A 15,544-nucleotide genomic window follows, 5' to 3' on the forward strand; every position below is an offset into this window, starting at 1 on the left:
GGGGTAAAACCAAGGAGAGCCAGGGAGGGGAAGCACCCTGGGTAAAGAGGTGTTTCAGAAGTAAAGATTTGCTTTGTAAGGTGTTTAAAAAGGACTGGGAGCAAGAGAAAAGCTAGATTATCTGGTGGCAGTGGGGTCTTCCCTGTGCTGAGGCCTCTGTGGTGTGTGGAAGGGCTCTGACCCCCTGTCATGCTCTTGAACAGCTTCAGGGATGTTCAACCTCCAACCCTCAGGCTGGGGCCACATTTGAGAGTATTTCCCTTACAGAATAAACCCAGAACTAAAACTTCCCCTGTGCAGGGTGGGGATGCTGTAAGGGTGCAGACTGGGGAGAAAACCTGCCAATAATAACAATACTGACATTCCTAATAAACCATTGCTGGTCTCTCTCAAAAATACATTTTCTTGAACTGTATTTCCAGCTTGGCAAAGAAAACTAAATTTTCTGACAGGAATTTCCACACAGTCATGCCATGAGGAAGGAAGGAAACAAAAACAAAAAAAAAAAGCTGAAAGAATTAGTTTGTTTAAAAAATATGTTCAATAAAAAGCACTTTTTTTCTTTGGAAGGGCTGAAGAGAGGAGGGGAAGGGGTGGATAAATAAGAAACTGCTGTGGTAGGCCAGGAAAAGCAAAGACTGGCAGCAGAACCCGTGTTGGCTTTGTTACAGTGTGAAGGGCAGGGACAGACATGTTTTAATCCTGGATACTGGGCCTTCAGTAAATCATTCCTTGTGCTGTGCAAAACCGCATGGGAATTCTGTATCCTCCCTGTGATACTTCCCATCCTGTGTGGAGCCCGGGTCCAGCTCAGTGAAGGACCAGGGCAGAGCCCTGTGCTTCTCCCCGCTGGCAGGGCAGGTCTGGGCCAGCTGGGAGCGCTCTCGTTCAGGGGTCCTGGTGCCTGTGGGTTCTGCAGGAGGGCAAACAACACCTACATAGGTGTTTTCCCCCTCTCCGAGGTCCATGAACCAAGGATGCAGGATGCTCTGGGTTTGGAGTGACTGTGTGTGGTGTCCTGGAACAGTGCTGATGTGTCATGGGGACTGACTGGAGGCACACCCCTGCACACCCCCCAAGCACATCCCCAAGGTCCCTTCTGGCCGCTCAGAGCTCTGCCCTCTGCTCCATCTGGATCCATTGGGAATACAAACAAGCTCTAGCACCACCCCCCTGCCCTTTGGGCCACCTCAAATAGCTGGAGCGAGGTAAACCTGACAAGTTTTTATATGTACAGAGATGCTCATCAATCCCCCCTCCCGCACCTCAAGTCCCCCAGTAAAAGCCAACCAAAAGAGCATTTAAAATTAAAAAAAAAAAAACCAAACCCAAACCAACAACAATTGACCTCCCCCCCACCTCAAAAAACCCCCAACCCAGTCCCCAACTGGGTCTCAGGTGGCAAACGGGGATGTGCCACGTCCCCAGGTGTGGTGGAGATGCGATAAAGTGACCTCTTCAAAACAGGGTGTGGGGGGAACCAGGCCCCAGGCACTGTCCTGTGCTCCTCCAGCTCGCTCCGGCCAGCGCTGGGGACAGGACAGGGAATCAGTAGTACGAGCTGGCCCAGGCTGTGCCCTGGGGACAGTCCTGGAGTGTGGCCCAGACACCGGGGTGACAGTTCATCGGTAAAAAGCTAAAAACTTGGTGGGGGCTGGCAAGGAGGGCAGCAGAGGGGAGGAGGCACTGACTCCCCCGGCCACCATGTCCCCACTGGTGTCCCCACGGCCGGCGGGTGCCCTTAGGACTCCGAGGAGGAGTGGGAGACGCTCTGGAGCAGCGATTTGTAAATGGCAGAGTTCAGGAAGCGGGGGTAGGAGTCTCTGTGCATCAGCGTGTAGATCTGGAGCTGTGCGTCGTCGAAGGTATGCGAGGACGGCTCCTGCATCTTCCGGTTGATGACCTCCCGCACCCGCGAGTCCAGGCTCACCTGGGAGGCATGGAGAGAAACTGGGGCTGGGGGACACCCAAGGACAAACCCCCAGCCCCAGCACCCATCCCTGCACCTGCTCTCATGGGAAATTGGGTATCAATGCGGCACCAGATGTAGGGAGACCACAGTGTGCTCCATCCCAGAGGACATTGGCATTGGAGCCCTGGTGGTTGAGGAGGGTTGCAGGGAGAAGTGAGGAGCTCTCTGGGTGCCCTCTGTGTCCCCCGGCTGGGCACAGGGAGGTGGGTTGGGGTGGTCCCGCCCTGGGTACCCCCACTCCGAGGATGCTGCAGACCGGGATGCAGCATTTCCTCGGCCCGCTGGTGCCCTCGTGAGGTCTCGGCCCCGCAGCACAACCCGGCCCGCGGTCCCACTGCCGGCAGCGTCCCAGGGGTTTTGAGAGCTGGATATCCCCTTCCCACCGCTGTAACCCTGCCAAACTCCTCCCAGGACTGTCACAGGGCTCTGGCGGCAGCTGGAACAGAGACCTCTCCCTAAGAGCCCTCCCCAGCTCCATTTTAGCCTGAGCCCTCCCCTCAAAGGCTCTGCCTCCTACCTCCTTGGGAGAGAGGATGGAGATGTAGTCCTCGTAGATCATCCTGGCCTTCTCGTCGATGGTGTGCTTGTTGCACTCGGTTTTGAGCTCCTCACATGCCAGCCAGAAGAGCATGTTCTCCTCGCTGTACTCAGTCCGCAAAAACTCCCGGAAGACGTTGCGCCCCGCCGGGCTCTTCATCAGCTTGTCAAAGGACTGTGCCCAGCCCTGCACCTCCTCTGGCGTGGGTTTGGCGCTGGCAGGTCCGGGGGAAGGCAAGAGGATGGCGTTACAGCTGGCCAGGGATCCCACTGCGTCCCTCCTGCTCATCCCTGGTCCCATCCCAGAGGAACTGTGCCCCAACACCTCTCCCTGTGGCTGCACGATGCTTTTGGCAGTGGATCTAAAGGGCAGGATGAGGTCTGAAATCTGCTGAGGTTTTTCCATGCCTCAGTTTCCCTTTGCAATGGGCCCAAGGGCAGAATCACAGTAGGATTCAGCCTGTGGCTCCAGGGTCTCTGTTTCTTGGTGAGAACTGGGGAGGAGCTGCTGGACACAACACCAGGAACCCCTGAGCCCTGGTGCCCTGACCCTCTGCCCTGTGTGTATCCCAGGGGCAGGACACAGCGCTGGCTGCCATGGAGGATGGCAGAGGGGACAGTGCCATGCAGTGCTCGTCCCCCTCCACTGCACTGCCCCTGCACTCACCACGCTTCACAGTTTGGGATGGTCTCCAGTTTGGTCTCCCGGGATGCTCTCCATGCTCGCTCCCGGTCCTCGTTCCTAACGGGGAGACAGAGAGGTAGTCAGGAGCACTGGGGACATGTGCAGACCCCACCTTGACCCCTGATCACTCAATCTCCTCCATGGGCACCAGCACCCCCCACCCATGCCTTCCCCATACTTGCTGCCCTGGTGGCACCCTGGTTCCCTCGTGCAGTTTTGCTGTCACCATGTGAGGGTGTCCCTGTGCTCAGGCACTGCTGTGGCACTGGTCCCACTCCACCACCCGGGCCGTGTGCCAGGGCCATGTGCCAGGGATGTGTGCCAGGACTGAGCTGAGCCGGAGTGGCCACAGCAGCCGGCAGAGGTCAGTGCTGGATCGGCCCAAGGCGAAGCTGTCGTGAACTGTCACGAATAATCACCAATAAATAAACGAGGGCTTATTGGTGATGTGCCAGCACCAGTCCAGCCCGCAGGCAGATAGCGGGATAGAGGGGTTGGGGCTTGGGGATGTGGTGTTCCTGTCCCTGTGTCCCCTTGCCCCTGGGGGTGCTGGTGGCACAAGTGGAGAGCAGCCATCAGCCAACTTCCCCTGGGCCCTTGAATTTCGGTGCCCGGCACTGACCGCAGCCCTTCCTGCTTGCGACACCGTCCCTTGCTGCTCGCACAAGACTGGCTGTGCAAACCTCTGCCCCAGCATGGGCAGCTGGCATGGGTGAAGCTGTGGGCATGTCCCTGGCTGTGACACCCCCAGGGCTCACTGCCTGCCATGCCTGAACCCCACTCAGCAAGCAGCACCACTTGCTCCAGGAACAGGATATAGGAGGGATATCTGTCGCATCTCTGAGATTTCTGCTCCATCTCTGCTCACAGGCTCTTGCCGAGATGAAGGAGAGACACAGGGAATGCCACCAAGCCAAGGGCAGTGTCTAGGAAGGAGATGCATGGGGCTCAGCTTCAAGGTTTGTTCCTCCTCCAAGCTCGCTGCTCTTGGTGGCTGTAAAGACCAAAGCTGCTGCAAAGCCCGGAGCCATCAGCAATCTCTGAGTGAGCAGATGCTGAGGAAGAAGAGCAGATGGGCTCTCCAAAATCTGGGATATCCAGAGAATAAGGAGCTGGAGATCCTCAGCAAGGACAGGAGATGCAGATGGAGGCAAGCAGCTGGTTCCATCCTTGGCTTTGGTCAGTGCTGGGAGGGCAGGGCCGGACTCTGCACCTGCTGCTCCAAGGCAGAGCTTCCCAGAGGGCTCGTATGGACCAGGGCCATCCCTCCCTGGAGACCATCTGGGCAGCACTGGGGAGTCCCACTGCTGCTTTCTGCTCTATGTATTCTAAAAGATTTGGCTCATGAACAGGAGTCACAGTGCACCCAGGCTCAGCTGGGGCTCACCAGGCTCAGTGCTGGGGGGAGCCTCACGCCACAGCACCACTGGTACCCATCTGCTCCAGTTCACACCTGTCTAGCCATGCACCTGTCCTGCTCTCAGCTCCCAACCCAACGAGCACACAAGGGGTTCAGAGGCTCAGCTCAGGGAGCAGGGCCATCTCCATTCTAGCTGCCCTCCAGCACCCACTGCCCATGGCTTGGGTGCCACAGCTGCACTGCAGGGAACCCAGCAGTGGGGGCAGCTGTGGGACCCCCCTCCTCAGACCTGGTCACCTGCTCAGGAAGCAGTTGCATCCAAGCACTTGGTGCTGCACAAAGCACAGAGGAACAACACCACACATGCGATCCCTGCACCCCTGGCAGTGTCCAAGACCAGGGCTTGGAGCAACCTGGTCTAGTGTAAGCTGTCCCTGCCCATGGCAGGGGGTTGGGACGAGATGATCTTTATGATCCCTTCCAACCCAACGCTTTCTACAATTCTATGACCTCCCTGCCTATGGGCTGACGAGGTGGGCGATGCTCACTGACCCCACAGGAGCCAGGGCCAGGTGGGCAGTGGGACGTACCATGAGCAGCTGCAGCAGCAGCACCAGCAGAAGCAGCAGGCGTTGGGGCGGTGGTTGCTGGCGGGTTGCACCGTTGTCGGAGAAGTCTCATGCCGGGACATCGGAAGGGGTGACTCTGCGGACGCCGGTCCTGCGTACTGAAAGGCAGGAGGGTGGAGAGGGTCAGGGAGCTGCCAATGATCATTCCCCACCTTGTGCAAGCACACAGAGGTACAGGAGGGACCCCTGCGCAGTGACTTGCTGTGATTTAGTTTTGGCTCCTGCTTGCCACCCTGGCTCCCCGCTCGGTCACCCCTCACCTGCGTCCCAGCCTCATACACGGTGCACGGGGTTGGGTCGTGCTTCAGGGGCTGTTCTGCCGCTCTCAGCTCCTCCCAGCCTGCAGGCGAGCCGTGAGACCCCCTGGCTAATGTCCCTGCCGCCTCCTGGATGGAGCCTGTGGGGAGGGAGAGGAGCAGCACCACGTTACTGCACAGAACCCCCAGCTTCGAGCAGCTCTGGGGGCTGCTTGACACTGGGGAAAGCCCTGGGCAGGAGGCAAGTGAGGGCAGGGCAGCAGGCAGAAAGTGCAAGAAAAGGAAGTGAGAAGGAAAGTAAAGAGGAAATACATCAGGACATGCTCTTCCAGCCCCATGCTTTGCCTGGGATTCCATCCCACACTTTGGGGATGCTGTGGGGCTCGCTGCAGGCAGCAGATGGGCTTGGCAGGGTGAGGGGCTCAGTGCTGGCCCTGCACATCCCTGGCCGTGCCCTGTGCCATGAGGAAGGGTGGCTGAAATCCCAGTTGTCTTCAGGCACAGGATGGGGAAGTCAGAGCTGCTCCACGGCATCATGTGAGTGGAAGGAAACAGGGTGGTGGTGGTGAGTTTTCACAGCTCCTGGCATTAAGCCAAACCTTGTCCCATGCCACCTGCCTGTCCCTGCCTGTACCACTGGCTCAGCCTGGAGCAGGGATGCTCCTGGGCAGGAGTGATGGTGGGTGCTGGGCTCAGCATGGGCAGGGGTTATGTCATGGCCACAGCTGGCTCTACCTCCCTGTGCCTTGCCAAGGGTGATTGGGCAGCAATCGTGGTCCCTCCCCTGCCAGAAGGAAGGAATGGGAGCAGTGGCAGCAGGCAGGGAGAGCCCCCAGACATCTCAGCCTCAGCATCCCCACCTTGAGCAGCCCCAGGTCTCATCACCTTGGGTCTGAGTCTTGCTGTGGACACAGCAAGGGGACAGAGCCAGGGTATGGGATGCAGCTGGAGACACAGCTGTCCCCAGAGCCCTCCGTGAGCCCTGGGGTCAGAGCTCCCCTGTTCCCAGCACAGCCATCACCCAGCAGTGCTTTCCTGGGCCCTCACAAACCCTCCCAGGGTCCCAGTGCTCCCACAGGAACGAAAAAGGAGAGTCTGTGTTTCACTCCCAATTGTCCCTATTTATAGCCCCGAGTGCTGGCAGGACGGCTGTGACTGTCACCCGGTTCAGCAGCACCTCCGCTCCCTCTCGCACCGTGCTGCCTTCGGATCCATTGAACCCCCGACTTTTTCCCTTTCCTTTGCTTCCCCTGGCCCAACCATCTTCCACTCCCAGCATCCTTCCTCCTGCTGCCCACCCACATCCCACTGCTCATCCCAGCACTGCCGCGGGCTGTGGCACCAACAACAGGAACTGGTGCTGAGGCTGTGGGAACAGCGTGAGCAGGAGGACAACCTGAAGACTACGAAAACCCTGCTCCCTCCCAGCTCACCCTGGCTCTGCCACAGCCCTGGGCTATGGAAAGGTTGGATTGGGGGTGACTGAGGAACCGGGATGTGGGGACATCCAGGTACTTTGCTTCGCTCCTTGGCAAGAGCTGACCCGCAAGCGGCTGAGCCAACACACCCTGGAGAGGCAGCAGGAGGGGGTGGCATCCCCTGGCAGGAGCATCCCCTTCCCATGCCAAGGGCTGTGCTCAGCACCCAGCCAGGAGCAGGATCAGGTCGCTGCCCACGCTGGGTGCTGTGGGACACACCCAGGGCCATTCCAGAGGAGTGAGCTGTGCCCCGGGGAACTGTGGGGCTGCACAGGGACCTTGTCTGACAGCACCAAGAGGTGATGCTGAGGTCATCCTTGCGAGCACCAAAAGGCAACGCCAGCACATCTGGATTGGCAGCAAAAGGCAATGCCAGCACACTCTGATGGGCACTGAAGGGTGCTGCCATCATGCTCTGGATTTGCAGGGATGATTTCCCAGCACTGTGCACCCCTTAATGCCCCTGCCACCCCCACCTCACCATGCTGGCAGGGGCTGGGTGCCATGGGGCTCTCACCAGCTGCCCCAGTGCCAGGCCCCGCCATGGGGCTGCTGGGGCTGGCGGATAGGGAAGTGCCGGAGGGAAGGCAAGGGCGTGCGCTTGAGGCTGCAGAAAGAGGAAGGATGACAAAAAGGGGACATTTCCCCACAGAGAGAAGAGATGCCCCAAAAGTCACCCTCCCTGAGCTCCCCAAGCCCCCTGTGAGTCTGGGAGTCCCCGTGTGCCGGGTGTCCCTGGGCCATGCCAGGTCACACCCCCGTGATGTCCCCATGAGTCTGGCACCACACTGTCCTCTTGCTGAATGGAGAGGGGGCCCTCCATGCAACCGGTCAAGACAAGCTCTCCCCAAAATCGCTTTCAAAGGGGAACCTCCCCTTCTAGCAGACCTTGCTGAGATGTTGGCCCCATCCCACACACCTGCACATGAAGCTCCTTGTGCCCTGCTCACCCTGGGCAAAGCAGCCTCCCCCAGTTCTGCAGCGTGGGGCGCAAATCAGCGCCTACCCCAATGCAGGGGCACCCCCAGCACAGTCTGTGCTGATCCCCGACATGCCCACCAACCCTGTGCCGTGGGTCCTGGGAGGACTGGGGGGTGTGGGAGCAGCTCTTGTGGCGTGTCCGTACCTGCAGCCTGGCCATCGTGCCAGCCAGGGTGACCCCGGCCGGCTCAGGGGGTGCGTGGCATCGCCAGGACCGCCGGCTCTGCGGGCAGGGACGTGGGGGAGAAAAGAAGAGAGAAAGAGAAAAGAAAAGCGGCTGAACACATCCTCTCACAGGAAAGGGAGTGGTAAGGGAAGTGGCAAACTCAACCGAAGAGTTCAGGCCTTTTTTGGGAAAGCCCCTGCCCGGCCCAGACGCTCTCCTTGCTGTTCCACCACGGGGCCAGCTGCCTCGATGGGGCAGGAGAGGCGCACAGTGAGTCCCACCAGGGGCTGAGCCAGCTCAGCCTCCTGCTTCCAGCTTAGCCTCCTGCTTCCCAGGAGGGCTGGATCCGGCAGGCACGAGGGCAACCAAGATGGGGCTCCCCAGCCAGGACTGGCACTGATGGCAGCTTCTCAGAGATAGCCCGGCCACGCTGGCGCTGGAACAACCCCATGGCCAAGGAAGCGGCTCTGCTGAGAGTGACAGGCAGGATATGTCCCCAGGGTGCGTGCAGGCTGCACCTCGGTCCTCGGTGACCAGAGGCCACTTCAAAGCGACAGTGCTTTCTGCCACGCTGTCCTTCCGATGTCCCCGGGCTTCCAGCACTGCCCGCAGGGCACAGACACCGGCAGCGAGGTGGGCAGTGAGGGAAAGGGGCTGTGCTGAGGGTGAGCTGAGTCAGAGCCGCCGGCGGTGCCTCCCGGCAGCATCGTCCGTGCGAGGTGGGATGTGCCAGCCTGATGCACAGAGCGCAGCCCTGCTCCCTCGGCCAAGAGTGACTCACAAACAAAGTTGTTTGGTTTTTTTCCTCTTCAGGAAAAAAAGAAACAGGAGAGAGAGAGAGGGAGAGAAATCAGCCGCCAACCTCCGTTTTCTTGATTAAATTCACCCTCGGCACTGCTGTGGGCGGAGGAGGCTCCAGCCCAAAAGCGACCAGCACCGCTTGTGGTCTCTGCTGGCGGCTGCCCCTCAGTGGTATGGTCTCACCGCAGGTGAAAAAGGGCAGAAAGGGGAGAAAGAGGAAGGAGGGATGCTGGCACCCACCCCCGCTCCCCTGGGGCAGCGCCATGTGCTTGTTATCAGCTCATCCCAGCGCCCGGCTCAGCGCAGCTGCTTCCCTCGCCTTCCCCGGGACACGAGTTGTTATCTCCTCTCCTCCCGAGCCCAAACACCCCGGCACGAAAAACCCAACGCGGTTGTGCTGCTGCTGCTGTCCCCAGCGCCACTCCATCCGGATGGAAACCTCCCCGTCACCCAAAAGTCACCACCGGCGTCGGCAGCTCCTTCCTCTGCCGTCACCCTCTGGTGCTCCAGGGGCTCAGCCGGGCTCTGCTCCTCTGGGCACCTGAACCTCATTTTTTTCCCAGATGGTTTTCCAGGATTCCCTTTGCTGCTACCAGGCAGGGAGAGAGCTGGGGGCTGTCAGGATACAGCTGTTTCATCTTCCCCAACAACAGCCATGCTCCCACGGCCTCTGGCACCCCCAGCTCATTGGCACCGAGAGTATTTTTATTCTCTGGCCACCTCTTGCCACTCTCCACCCCATGAAGGACCTTCCCTTCGTATCTTACGGGTCAAAGCCGGGACAGCAGCTTTGCTGCTCATCACAGAACCCTGCAGGGATCATTTGGGTGGTGGCAATGAACAAACCCAGTGGCAACGGAGACACCATCCCAGGCCGAGTCCCTGTCACAGGCCAGTGATGCCTCAGCGAGGAGCAGCACTGGGTCTGACCCCTCTCCATGCCTTGGAGGAGCTGCAAACACCCATCACCTGCTCGACCAGCCACGCTGGATCAGCACAAGGAGAGCTTGGCAGCCCTGGCTGCCCGCGTGCTGCTGGACTCTCCAGTGTCTAATAAGGGCTCAGCACAGCCTGCAGCTTCCCCACCCCCTCCCTGGCATTCTCCCAGGAGGTCCCAGCACCTCTGATCTATGCCAAATTTGGCTGGAACCAGCCACTGAGTGCAACCAGAGGCGAGGCGGCCCAGCAGGCAGCTGGGGTGGGTGACAGGGGGCTGGCACTCCCCGGGACCCCTCTGCTGGGGTTACCCCATGGAAACCGCCGGGACACCGCCACCGAGCCCCACAGCTGCCTCCCGCCCCCGCAGCCTGTCCCAGCCACCTGCCAGCAGCACAGGAAGTTTTAGGAGTTATTTTTAGACTCGGTTTTCAATCCCTCCCCTTAGCAATCTTTTAGAAAAAGATGAAAGAGGTTGAGGGCTTGAGCCCCCTGGCTCTGCGGGATGGGGCTGGGCTGACTCCAATCCTCCCAGCACGGAGGTGCTGATGATCTCTGGCAGTGGCTGGGTGGGCTCCCTGGGTCCTGCTGAGATGAGGGGGTGGTTGTGCCCATGTGGCAGCACCCTGCCCATGGCACTGATAACGCCGCAGGTGTGCCCGCACACGTGGCTGAGGCGGCGGTGGCCAGCGGGTACCTTTGGGGAGATCCTCTGCAGCCACTGCAGATGCCCTGCAGTGATTTTTCTGCCGTTCCCAGAGGCTGGGGAGGCAGGTCCTGCTGATGGGAACTGAGATGCTTCAGTGTGTCCAAACACCTCCCCAGTCCCTTGCACCACGAGAGCTGACAGCCCCTGTCCTGCCAGGATGAGGACAATGCCAGGGTCCTTCTCCAGACCAGCCATCTCCTCTGCTCCCAGTGTATTTCTGCTTGAGCATCCTCCAAGCCAAATCCCACCATGAGCCCTCCCAAAAGGACCACATGAACCCCTCCAGCACCTGCTGGGAAGAGGAGAACAGACCCATGGCTCTGGCCTGGCACCATGGCTTCTGGGCAGCATGACAGGCACAGCTCTGACAGCACCCATCCCCCTGACCCCAGCTTTTGCACTGAAACAGAGTTAATTATTTTACAGCATAAAAATAGCCCCCATGCCAATCAGATGGGGGATTTAGTACGGCAAGCCCTAACAATTATGTTTCTAGTACCAGAGGTATCGTGGTGTTAGGGCAGGCGCCTGTTCCGCCTTCGGTAATGATCCATGGGAAAGGAGAAGAGAGATCAGTGATCAATACTCAGCAGGGGCTAAACGGATGGAGGAGCCTGGTGGTTGATGGGAGGGAAGAGCAGGGGAAAGGGAAGGATATGGCACTGGCATGGCCAGGGTAGGAGCTGAGCTGGGCGGGTGGCGGGGTGCTCCTTGTTTATGGGATGCTGCCAGGCCCCTGGGACCACAGGACAGTGGTAATTTGAGGGATGAAGAATGGCACCTTTCAAGGAAATGAGCACCCAGATGGAGAATCAAGGCAGGATTGGGATGAAAAGGAAGGACATCGCATCACACGGCAATGCTGGATCAAAGGGCCGGCTTAGCATGGCTCCGAGAGCTCCCAACACAACTGAGGGATGATTTGTCCCCCAGCCCTGGCACGAGACCAAACCCCACTGGCTGCATCCAGAGCCCTGCACGGGAGGCTCCAGGAAGTGCATGAGGAGGTTTGGGAGCCTCTGCTGGCACGGGCAGGAGGTGAGTCTGACCATGCTGAGGACAGGTCTGGCCCTGCTCTCCAGCCACACTTCCTGCCCAAAGCGTGGCCCCATGTGGCATTTATGTGGTCAGGGCAGGGCCGTGCCCGGCTGAACGGGCAGTGGGACTGGCCAGGCCCCTTGCTGAGCCCCCAGGATGCTGCAGGGTGAAGGTCCCATCAGCAGATACAAGTTGCCATCACAGCAATACATTTCTCCAGCCCCAAATCTGCTTTGCCAGCTCTCTCCTCCTGGTGAAACCCACAGCAGGCTCTCAGGCAGCATCTTCCCTTGGTTTTTGTTGGTTTTTTTTCCAGTCAAGCTTGAAGCTTTCTGTTCCTTTTCCAGGGCTCCTGCCCATTAATGCCAATATGTACCTGTTTGTTCTTCGCCTGCCCTTTGCCCTGGAACGCTGCTTGGGCATTCGCCTTCTGTCAGAGGAAGCTACAGCCCCGCTTGGGTTCAAACCTGCAGGAGGGGGAGCAATTGGAAAACCCAAGCCCTTACCTCGAACCCTTCTGCTGAGCACCTTTAGGCTGAACCAGCAGTGCTTCCAGCGCTGGGAGTGGGCTGCCAGTGCACCCACAGCCTGTCCCCTGCACGCAGAGCCACAGCCACGGGCAGGAATGACACGGGCTCCGCTCCTGCCATGCCCATCCCATTGTTGCCCCAGAGGCTTTGCAGCATTTCTGCCTCCAGAGCAGGCAAGTGCTGACAAGTGAGTCTGGAGTGTGGCAAACCTGGGCCCCTGAGCCCAGCGTGTCTCCACAGCTGGAGCAAAGAGCCCTCAAAAGGTCAACCGAGGCTGGTTCCAAGTGGTTGGAGAACTGGAAGGGCGGCTTGTTCTAAAACTCGACCATACATTTTCCTGCTGTCAGGAAACCCCCTTTTTTCCATGTCTAAGATGAATGGTGAAGCTGAACCCCAAAGGACTTTGTTGTTGTTTTCATTGCTGCTCCACCCTTCTCCTGGTTAAATTTTGCTTCCACAAAATGGCCAAGGGCAGGAGGTTTTGCAGGATGGGTGAGTGGCAGAGCACTCCCTGCCTCTCCTGGACACTGACCCAGGACTGCTGATATCCCATGAACCCAGAGGAGATGATGGGATGGGCTGAGGCATCACCCTCTATGCGAAGCACAGTGTCTGGGGAGGGGGAAAATCACATGCAGGAGGTTTCTGTTACTGGTCCACTCTGAAGAAGGAACCCAGTGGATTTCCAGCCAAAAATAATAGAAATAAAATAATTCTCCATGCTCCCAGAGAGCGCTTTTGCAGAAGGGTGAAAGGTCGATCAAAACTCTGGGGTTGCTGCTTTGTCTTACACTGTGCTCAGGACCTGGATGGAGCCAGGATTCTGCCTTCACTACAGTTTTACCCCAAAGTCACCAGTTCTTGTGTCCCCAGGCCCTGAGGAAGGCTGGGGAGCTGCACAGGGAAGTCACCCCATGGCTTGTGAACCAGCACAGCCAACAGCTCCTGCAGAGCACACATAACTGGATTTAAGATGTTCAATCCCTGTGAAAAGTTCTGCATGTCCTGAAACCTGTGGGAGCAGAGGGGAGAGCTGGCCAGTGGTGTTACTGGAGTTACCATCACACCCATCGGATGGCCAAGGCAGAGAGGATTCCAGACTTTCTGCAGGTCCCCCTCCCTGTGCTGCATGGGGAAACCCATGGAGAGGCAGCTGGGAAAGGAAATGGGCTAGCTGAGCCCAGCAGTGACGGGAATGAGCTGGAGGAGGCAGGGCAGTGAATAGGGAGATGCCTGTGGGGCTGGATGCCTATTCCCTGAGCCGCTGGAGCTGGGGCAGTGATGGCACCACAGAGCTGCTTCCCAGTCTGTGACAGGGTGGTTGGAGTCCCTGTGAGTTCAGTTCCTTCCCCTCTCACACCACAGAAGATGTCGGACACTTCCCCTATCCTGTTGTCCCCATGGGCAAAACCCAGGTTGTAACACATGAGGGGATGCAAAAAATCACTGCTAAGGTCCAGGATCTTTTCTTCTCTCCAAAATAAGAGACAACTATGAAACAATGTATATAAACAGCTGGCTTTAGATCCACCCCCCCTCTCTGAACAGCTTCTGTAAGGGAAATGCAGAGAGAGATGTGCAGATGAATAAGGAACTGAGCAATAGGAAGTCTCGGGTGAAGGCCGTGGGCACCGGATCACTCGGAACCTGCTGTTATTCCACGCAAGAGCCCGGAGTGCTGAACCCTGAGAGTGTGGCATGGCAGTGGTGATGCCTGCTGGCCTTGCTGTGCCCTGGCTGTTCTTTTTTGGGGTGCTCAGGCATGGACAGGGGTTGGTGCAGGAACTGATCTGAGGAGCAGGAGGAGCTGGAGGGGAAAGGCAGAGTGGCTCTTACCTCCTCCTGAGCTTTCCAAAATTATTTTATCCAGAGGATAAAAGTTTGGAAAAAAAGAAAGAGGAAAAGCCACAGCAACTCAAGCTCACACTCTGCAGAGGTTGAGGACTGACACAGTGTCTGCTTTGCCACTCCTGACCTGTTGCTCGCAGGGAAGAGCTCTGAGCACTGAGCTCAACCACCCACTCTGCATCAGTCCAGCTGAAACCCAAGATGCTGGAGCCCAAGTCCAGTCTAAAAGCAAAGACTAAAACCAAAACTCAGCAAAGATGGGAGAGGATGCACTTCAGGAGGTGGCTGACATGTGCTGCTCCAGCACCTTGGGCAGACTCAGAACCAACTACCCTGCCAAGGTATTTTTCTCCCTTACCCTCTCTGGGTTTCATTTGAATTATTTATCTGCCTTCAGTTCCTTCTTTTTTTAAACAATAATATCAAAACCAGTGCCTGCACCCTGACTGAGATATATTTGTGTCACTGAACTCCTGCTTCTCCACTACAATCCTGTGAGGTGGAGGTTGTTTAATGGCTGAAGAACATGACTGTATTTTGATTAGTGGCTTGAGTCATTTGTGGGGAAGGGCTGATGCGGAGCAGCTAAAATCCTTGTAGGGAAATCTGATGTGGCGCTCTCCCTTGGGAGATACTCTGAAATATGTGCCCACTGGGGCGACCCGTTTTCCCAAAGAAAAGGACGAGCACCAGGCCAGCAAATGCCACGGCTCTGCTCAGCCAGCATGACACGGGACAAGCGTCTCCATCGACAGGGATGGAGATGCATCCAGAGGGGAATGAACTCCCCTCGCAGCAGGGGAATCCCTCCCACTCGCTTAACACTTCTTGTTTAGTTTCTTAAATAAGGCCATGGATCCGTGCCAGAGCAGCCTCATGGAAGCGGCGGGGAGAGGGAGCTTCCCGGGGGAACCTCTCGGTGCGCGGGGGCACACGGCGCGGCGGCCGCTCCTGGCCCTCTCCATCCCTTGGCCACGGGGACGCAGCGCCAAGTGCCGGCATCCCGCGACGCCGCCCACGTGATGGGCTCGTGTTGGGCCACCGTCGCATGTCACGTCCCTTCGGGGGACAGCCGCGTCCCCGACACCACCGAGGCAGATCCCTCTGGCCAACCCTTGGCCGTGCCGCTGCTGGAGCACCCCGCGGGGACCGGAACTTGCGGCTGCCCTGACCTCAGGCAACCTTCCCGAGCCCCGGTGCTCCCCGAGCCCCGGCCGGCCGGGTCAGGGCTGCCCATCGCCCTGGCGAGGCTCAGCGCCCTCTGCACGGTGCCCGGGCAGCTGCACGGCCAGGGAGCTCTGCCCGGCCGAGCCGCTGCGTGGATGCTCCGGCGCCGCCCTGGCACCCACCTGTGGGTGCCAAAGAACCGGGGAGGCCTCCGGGGGGGGATCCTCCCTGCAACCCCCGCCCCGAGCTGGGCAAACCCCGGCGCAGCCGGCCCTGCGGCTGGAGGGTGCCCCCCTCCTTCCCCCTCTCCATCCTCCTCCTCCTCCTCCTGGCAGGAGCCCTGCCCTCCCCTGGGGGGATGCGGCGGGGAGTTCCCCCTCCCTGCTCGGTGCTCGGGGTCCCCCCGCGCCGCCGGCCCGTCCCCACAGAGCATCCCCCCGCCCCAGCGCT

At 58.8% G+C, this 15,544-nt stretch overlaps 1 protein-coding gene across 1 annotated transcript; it reads right to left on the minus strand.

Annotated features, from left to right (window-relative positions):
* Positions 1-362: 362 nt before the first annotated feature.
* RGS19 (regulator of G protein signaling 19) lies at positions 363-15,112 on the minus strand. Its single transcript, XM_010396886.4, has 5 exons — positions 5,444-15,112; positions 5,145-5,281; positions 3,177-3,251; positions 2,490-2,724; positions 363-1,930 (listed from the first exon to the last, which is right to left on the minus strand). Exons 1-5 carry the CDS (start codon positions 5,975-5,977, stop codon positions 1,742-1,744), a joined length of 1,170 nt encoding a protein of 389 aa, XP_010395188.1. The 5' UTR covers positions 5,978-15,112; the 3' UTR covers positions 363-1,741.
* Positions 15,113-15,544: the final 432 nt, after the last annotated feature.

This window comes from Corvus cornix, chromosome 20 (assembly GCF_000738735.6).
Source record: "Corvus cornix cornix isolate S_Up_H32 chromosome 20, ASM73873v5, whole genome shotgun sequence".
Taxonomy (NCBI): Eukaryota; Metazoa; Chordata; class Aves; order Passeriformes; family Corvidae; genus Corvus; species Corvus cornix.

Coding starts and splice junctions, on each gene's coding strand:
- RGS19 (XM_010396886.4), bottom strand. CDS start 5,977: ATGATGCCGTGGAGCAGCTCTGACTTCCCCATCCTGTGCCTGAAGACA. Junction 5,282..5,443: donor TGTATGAGGCTGGGACGCAG/GTGAGGGGTGAC, acceptor CCTGCCTTTCAG/TACGCAGGACCGGCGTCCGC. Junction 3,252..5,144: donor TGCTGCTGCAGCTGCTCATG/GTACGTCCCACT, acceptor TCTCCCCGTTAG/GAACGAGGACCGGGAGCGAG.